Below are 8,314 nucleotides of genomic sequence, written 5' to 3'. Positions count from 1 at the left end.
TTTCAAAGCAGTGCGTAATAAAACTGAGTCAAGTAAAAAGAGTTTGTCAACTGATTTGACTGCAAATTGATTAACATTGTAATTACACTAAACTGAATTTGCTTTCAGTCTCTGAGATATGAAATACTCTTGTGACATGCTATACTACTTCTAAAACATATTTTAAACAACCTTTTGAACAACATTTGGTATATTATTTGTACTATATAAATGTTTCGCAGGACTGTAACTGTAAGGACTAGTAAATTAAAAATGTTCTGTGCTAATTTACACCAAAACTGTTTAAACTGAATATAAAACTGTCTTTGTTTCTAAATACATATTATTGAAGAACATTTTTAAGATCCAGTGAAATCTGGACTACTATAGATATGAGAAGGCTCTCAGGCGGATGTCCTCTGCTCATGTCATTCGAGTGAACACAGGAATATGAAGCACCACATCACCACGCTGGTGTTTCATGCCCAACCCAGCAGTCTCTGATGTGTTTAGTTTAGAAAAGACCCGCAGTTTTCTCAACAAAATCGCTTGTGTATTAAGAAAACTTCTGATAAGAAACTTTCTTGGCTGCTTTCTTTGGCATTTTGAGATATTTTACATGACAATAGAATAAAACCCTAAGCCATTTTAGCTCTGCTTCATTTGTTTTGATTCATACTATGTGATGAAGCTAAAGAACTCTAATTTTACCAGCTCTTCTCCCTCTGCTTAACACAGTGTTTCCTCTGCGGATTTAAACTAATATTGGCTTGTTGGTCACTCAGTGCTCTTTCATCGCTTTCGTCTTTCATGGCATTATCGTTTTTTCCCATCTGCATGCCCTCTTTGTCTTCTATTCCTCTTCTCTCCTCTTTTCCGCACCAATGTTTTGAACATAGTTTGGCAAACAGCTTGTGTTATCCACCCAATCATCCGTTCATCCATCCATGTATCTGTCTGTTCATCCATCAGTTACTCACTTTTCTTCTGAAAAGTGCTAATGCAGGTGTTTGTGTTGTACATGCACTAAGACAGATCCTAGATTTCTCTTTGGACATCGGAGGGTCTTGGTGAGCTTTGATGCATCCGCTATCATCAAAACTTTTTTTTATTTAATTGTTTCAGCAAGGATGCATTAAATTGCTCAAAAATGACAGTGTAAATTTTTACATCTATAATTATAAAAATATTTATTTCAAGTAAATTCTGTACAAAGAAATCCTGAATCCTGAGTGATTTCAGAAGGATCATGTGACATTGAAGACTAGAGTGAAGGCAGCTGAAAATTTGGCTTTGCCATCAAAATGATTCAATTTGAATAGATATATTAAAATAGGAAACACAGATTTGAAATTATAACAATATTTTACAATATTACTGTTTTATCATATTTTTGATTAATTCAATTTAACCTTGGTGAGCATTAGGGACTTCTTTAAAAAAAAAAAAACAAACAATAAAAACAAATATTTTAAGATAATATTAAAATAATATAATATAATATAATATAATATAATATAATATAATATAATATAATATAATATAATATAATATAATATAATATAATATAATATAATATAATATAATATAATATAATATAATATAATATAATATAATATTGCATCTGAGTGTGTGGTTGTGTCCTGCATCCCAGTCTCTGTTTAGGAGCTTTGATTTCAAGGGTCTGATTATTTTTCTTCAAGTCCACTCAAGGATGAAGCCCAAGGAACCCAAAATTGTCTTCCTTTCAGCTCCATCACAATGGAGCAACCCCCACCAAAGTACCACAACTTCGGACTCCTTCTCTAGAATCCCTCTCGCTCCCTTCTCTCTTTCCGTGGTGCTTTTTTGGAAGCTGGTGCCATACAACTTACTTAAAGAAGGACTTAACGGCGATGGGATGAATTCAGGCTTTGAGAAGGAGAGGTCCCAGGGATAGGTCACCTATCAGGACAGAATCACACCTTTTTGTACTCATCATGATATTATGTCCCTTTAGCTCTTTATCTCTCTCTCTCTCTCTCTCTCTCAGGTGTCCTGTTTGAGGAGCTCTGAGTGATATTGGTTTCTGGTAGTATTTGGGGTATCAGAAGCGTGCGGGACGGGGGTGGAGAGAGGGGCGTGGCTCACTTCTTCTATGCCATTGTAGAGGCCAAAGAGAGTAAACCCTCTACAGTTAAAGAGGGTGGGACACAAGTGCCAACATCTCAGAAACAATCAGCGTCATGGCTGACTGGAACCTGGTAAAATGATATGCAATGTGGGTAGAGTTCTTTTATATTCCACTATGGTGGCCGTCTTTCCCTTAAGCTAATCTTTGCCACAGTGAGCAACTGTCTGTCTGATTTGCTTAAGTCAAGTGTGGAAATGGCAAATATTCTTGAGACTGATTCACATATCACATATATAACAGCACTGTGTAATATGGCTTCAGCATATATAGCTGTGCATTATTTAAAGTCAGTATAACACACTGTAAAATGAACTTACTGTTGTGGTTTATAGTGTAATGTAATGAATGGGGTCATCTATAATGTTTAAAAAATAAAAGTTATTTTAAATTACTAACAGCTTTATATTTAAACAGTTTAAAATAAAATTAAATAATGTGTTACTTTTATTAGTAGTAAAATATTGAGAATGACAGGGAAATTTGTTTTTCTATGCAAAATGAAGATTTAATTGATGTAGAAAATTGTGAAAGCGTTGTACAAGAACAAGTTTGTGAACCCTTGTGGTTTTCTGCATTGCTCATTTATGAACTCAATCTAACTCACAAACACAGCTTTACTTTTTTACACTTTAAGTTTCTCAGTTTTGCTGAAGACATTGAGTAGGTATGGAATGTAACTGAAGTTCTGTGTTTCAACAGTCAATCAAGTAGATCAGATGAATAAAAGCACACAAAGCCTGCTGACAAATATCGAGATAGATGGGTTAGTGTGCTCAATCCCAAAAGCTTTCATTAGACCTTAAAAAAGCATTACAGAGATGCACAAAGCTGGGAAAGGCTAAGAAAGCATTGCTAAAGACCTGGGTGTACATGAATCTATATATACTCTGTCTACAAAAATAAAAAAAATATATATTGCCACTCTCCCTTTTTTCCTACAAAGCTGGAAAAAAATATTTAGAGCCAAAAACTGCTTTGTTCAGCGGAAAAAGGCCACTGCACACCCACATCACAACCTCTTCCCAACACTGTAAAGCATGATGAAAGAGGCATCATGGTTTAGTGCTTATTTGTGTGTTATTAGTTTAGTCAATTTGTATTTGTCTGAATAATGGTGACTGGATTAAGATAAGACTCATTTTGTGAGTAAGCAATGCAGAAATGTAGATATTTTTTAATTGTCCACAAACTCATTACTGCAACTGTAGCCGAATGAACACTGCCTCTGTTCAAACGGCCTGTGTCCTTTAGACTCCCTCCAATACTTAGTATTTAGCAGTTTGATTTGTTTGATTTGTTATTTGCATCCGATTTAAATATAGGTGGGAGAGACACTGGGATAGGATGGGGGGCTGGATTTGTGTCCAAATGGATTCCCCTAAAAAGAGGCTTATTGTCAATCAAGGGGTCTCAGGCCAACAGACCATTACGCCAAGGGTTAATCTTAAGAGACAATACAGTCTAGAAAGACACATTTAGCCATGGTATCTTCATAAGAATTTGTGCATGACACAACTGATATTAAGAAATCTATTTTCTTGAAGTATTGTTGTGCAATAAAATATTTAAATGATGGACGAATAAATATTTAGCTATTAGGTTACATTCTCAAAAAAAGTTAGATTTATTTTTCATTTTATTTTATTTAATTAAAATTTGCCCTGCAATTTTCCTCTTCTAACTTATCATAACACAATAGAACCAAAGTGGATGCATAAATGTTCCCTAAACCTATTTGCTATCCTGTGCTCAGTTCAAAATATCAGAATAAATGAAAATTAGCTTGTTTTCTTATAATGTTATAATATTTGAAAGGAGCTGGGCAGATATTAAATGCATAATAAAATTTGGGCTGGTAAGAGAACTTTATTCATATAAAAAGCATCATAGTGTCTACTTCCTTGTTCATGCCCATTATTATTATTTATTTAGTTTTGGCTCAAATTATGCTCAAATTATGAATTAGGCTATTTAGTTTATTTATTAATACTAGAGTATTCAGAAGATCCCAAGGAGAACACACTACATCAACGATTCCTAGCATAAAGAATTTCCAACATCGTGCCAAACTCAGAATCTTATTCAAACATCATTTATTTCATGATCCATCTACTTATTAAAATAAAACATGTACACATATAAATTAAGGACATCCACAGACGTATTTACAGGGCAGCGTGTTGTGCATTGTGTAAGCTGAAGGCGTTGTGTGGGTGTGAGTGCCCGATGAAGTTCATGTAATGGTGATCGAGTCCCTGAACCGGTGACAAGTATCCGCTGTGCTGAGACATCGCTGGGTACGCGAGCGTGGGGTTCCGCGCCGAGCTGTGCCAGGAAAAGTGTCCGGGAGGGCTCTGCTGAAACACCGACTCGGTTGGACTCGGACTCTGGTACTCCAGCTGGCACAGAAGGTCCGTAGGGTCTGGAGAGATGGTACCTAACGAGCCGAACACGGGCTCGGTAACCACTTTGGACTGCAGGAAGGCGAGGATCCGTGCGTACTTGGTGTCTTTGGTTTCCATTCGCTCTACGGTGGTCAGATAGTGAACGAGGTTCTTCATGCACTCGTGATAGCCGTAGTGAAAGTAGTTCGCAAACTCTGTCAGCAGTTCTCCTGCGAAAACGAAGAACGGTGTTAGAGATGAGCAGGGAAGAAAGGGCTGGATTTGACGTTTTAAAAGGTGAATAATTTGACTTTCACGGTGTGAGCGAGGAATCGTCATTTAAGTGTGTTAATAGATGTACTTAAATCTGTTAAGTGGTGTATCGGTATTTCGTACACACCTTTTTCTCTCCCGCGCGGAAAGTCTGCGGAGTGGAGCGCGCGCAGATACTGCACAGTCATTTCCAGGATTTCTGCTTTCTCGAGTTTCCCAGAATTCTGTTTTAATACACGAAGCCTGTCAGTCATCATATATGCAGTAACAATTGATGCAGACATTGTCACTTAGCGCATTCAAACTTAGTAAATGTTTCAGCTGCGCACCTGTTTAGCCAGTGCCATAGGAACAGTCTTTCCCAGCTCGTTTAGACATCTGTTGATTCGGTCTCTTCTTCTTTTCTCAATGACCTTGTGAGAAACAGGAGTTTTCTGTGGGAAGAGGACATAATAAGATAATAGTGAGTAAAGGGATGAAAAGTGTCACTACCAAACACAAAATTAGCTTGACTGTATTGTGAGCCGGATAAGTTTTTCTAAATGGAAAAAGCAGTCAGCGAATATGAAGTCGCGATATAACTCGGGAAAATAACATATTTGTAAAAAATAAAGAAAAATAATAATAATAATAAAAAAAACAGCCTACAGTAAATTACATTTGTCATATAAATAAGATGTGAGTCATATGGACTGTCGCGCTTCTCTTTCCCTGCGCGCAAAACATAGTCTACATAAATAACAGAAAGCGCTTTTACATCGCAATAAAGTTACTAAATATAATTAATTTAATTAGCATAAAACACTGGCTTGCATTTAATTCAAGACCAGGGAAATCAAGTAATAGCTACGGGTCTATAGCCTACCCTTATAGTCTTCAGAAAATGCGCGCGAGCAATACTGAAACGTTACTGAAATTTTTCGGTAGAAAATATCAATATTGTGCAATTTTGGAAAAAGCTGACATCACGCGAAACATGTTAATAGTTATAATAGCGGTAGAAAATCCAAATAAACCATGCAAGGAGTATTTGGACTGCATGCAGTTACTCGTGTGCGCCACTAAAGTATCCACATACCTTGCGATCCTTCATCTTAGACGCCATCATTTGATTAAAAAAAATATAGAAAAAATGATAGAATTGTGGAACTATTGTAGCTAGACTAGTAGTAATAGGTTCTGCTGATTCCAGACGCTTCAGACTGAGATGAGCTGACTGGAGGCAGCCGCTTATAAAGCTCTGGCGCATTCATGGTCTAAATTATTCCATAGGATTAAAGGCGAGCTTTTGGTTAATGTGTGCACTTAGGATCAGTTAAAGAAATAGTAAAACCTGAAGCTGTGGGCTAGCGGGGGGCAGACCTACTTTGTTAATCCACGTGGCCTGTCTAAAGACACGTGATAGGTTGTAGAATATTATTTGCAGGGTAACAGGCCTTGCTGGAGATGACTCGCGAGCGAGCGCAGCGCAGCGCGCGCATTGAAAACAAAGGCGCCGGAGCAAGGCGTCTCTTTCTGTTCCACGTCACGTTTCTCACACGATCGCCTGTTTATGGGTCCCAGCAAGCCATCTTAACTTCCATCCCAAGCCCGTCTCAGGTTTAAAGCCTGTCTACTGTTATTATAGTAATTAAGTAAGCACATAATAGGCTGTTCCGCCGAGTTCAGGGGAGACCTTTTGGAGACGGAGTCCCCCCGTTTGTTCGTGGCGTTTCTCACACGACTTGGTGACACGTCCATCTTTCATAGGCTACGGGTTTTTGTTTACATTCTCTAGTTTTGTTAGGGGCCTCGGCAGGTGTGGGGACCCGGCCTGGCACACGAGCGGCCCCTCCGACCATGTTAGAGACTCCAGACGTCTTTGGCACACGAGGGTTACCCACCGCTGGATTCCCTTCAGAGGGGCTCAATTTGTATCCTATTATCCTATAAGAAAATGTCTATTGAGCGGAATGAATAGTTTCATTGGCCTAAATTTTAATAATGCAGTGAAAGAAAAGAAAAGGAGAAATAAAGAAGAATGCAGCTGGTCCTGACGCGCATTATTCTCCGTCACCTGCGCCTGGAGACCTCTATTCATTTGCCTAATTTCGGTCAACTTAACAAACTTTGGAAGAAATTATTCTGGTATTGTTGTGAAGGGTGAAGCTTTCTGATCGAATTAACAGAATGTTTTGATCCGGTAAATGCCATTAGAAAGAAAGAAACAATCGCGTATAGAGGGGTCTGGGTAACGCGCCAAGTGGCGACGCCAAAGCGCAATTCATGCCACAGGGGACTTTTGTACCCCCACATTGCTCAAGTTTGTGCCCAACAAAGGGCATTATTTTATACTTGAATACATTTCATACAATAATTGGCTGTTTTCATCAAACATATTTTCACAGCAAGGTTAACAACAGGTTTATTGTGTTCTCCCAGGCTCCCAGCCTCGGACTTCATGCGCCAAAACGCCCGGATCTTATGCTTTTTTCACTGGGAACGTTTTAATCCTGAAGGTTGGCTATGCTTTAAAGTGCGAGATCGTGTTGCATCATGGAGGGAAAAATCAAAGATGTGAGGTTTTTTTTCTTTTCTTTTAAATAATCCAAGCCCTTTGGATATCCAAAGTAACGGAGACTTTTATACAGCGCGCAAAAGAAAAGCACCAGTGAAACAGACTAAAGCATAAAATCCCATTACATTTATTGTTGAATTTACCACAAGATTTTATGCAAACGCTCTTTGGAGCCGACGCAACAGACCTTTTTAACTTGTTTTCGGATCCTTAAGTTCTGTAATGTGACTATTTATGATCTGGTGGTGTTTTTTTTTATGTGTGTTGTGTAGCCTATTGAAGAAGTGCAATACGTCAACAGAATTTTTTCCAATCACAATGTCTTTTAATTGTCCAACATTACACCAAACAAACCAATACCAAAAAAGATTACTGTATTTTAACATCTTAAGAATGAGCTGATATTCCACATTTATGTTTCTTTGGAGGTAGCATTTAAAGATAAAAAAAGAATGCACAAAGCTGCACCAAAGCTTCAGTGCACGCAACAAGTTAATCCCATATTTAATGCTAATAATGATATAGGTTATATGTAAAAGACAATTGTGCATTGTGTTTCTCAAACGCCTGGTTTTAAATGTTTTTACACATTCCTGATATATTTTCAATCAAATATGACACTGCGTAAAATATTCACATGCAAATGTGTTTTGGTATCGTTATATAAATAATTGTCGATATGTATTATAAAATTATAAAATATAACATGTCAAATGTATATTTTGTGCTTTATAAAGAGTAAAAACTAAAAAATAACCAAACTCTTATATATTTTTTTTTTTTGGTTTGTTTAAAAGGTAACGTAAATGCGTACGTTACCTTTTAAACAATTTTAAAAATGCTTTTTTTTAAAATAAGGATATTTATGACAAAAGAATAAAACATAAAAATAAAATAAAAAGCAGTGGTTGCCAGAACTTCAACGTTAAACTATGGTAGCAACATTTT

General features: G+C 37.2%; 1 protein-coding gene across 1 annotated transcript; it reads right to left on the bottom strand.

Annotated features, from left to right (window-relative positions):
• Positions 1–4,274: 4,274 nt before the first annotated feature.
• LOC127948314 (hairy and enhancer of split-related protein helt) lies at positions 4,275–5,995 on the bottom strand. The gene is made up of 4 exons (XM_052544733.1): positions 5,888–5,995; positions 5,139–5,243; positions 4,937–5,033; positions 4,275–4,766 (listed from the first exon to the last, which is right to left on the bottom strand). Exons 1-4 carry the CDS (start codon positions 5,915–5,917, stop codon positions 4,318–4,320), a joined length of 681 nt encoding a protein of 226 aa, XP_052400693.1. The 5' UTR covers positions 5,918–5,995; the 3' UTR covers positions 4,275–4,317.
• Between the last annotated feature and the right edge of the window lie 2,319 nt (positions 5,996–8,314).

The sequence above is a fragment of the Carassius gibelio genome, chromosome B1 (genome assembly GCF_023724105.1).
Source record: "Carassius gibelio isolate Cgi1373 ecotype wild population from Czech Republic chromosome B1, carGib1.2-hapl.c, whole genome shotgun sequence".
Classification (NCBI taxonomy): domain Eukaryota; kingdom Metazoa; phylum Chordata; class Actinopteri; order Cypriniformes; family Cyprinidae; genus Carassius; species Carassius gibelio.
The sequence above is the reverse complement of the archived record's forward strand: the minus strand, read 5'-3'. Positions and strand labels throughout refer to the sequence as shown.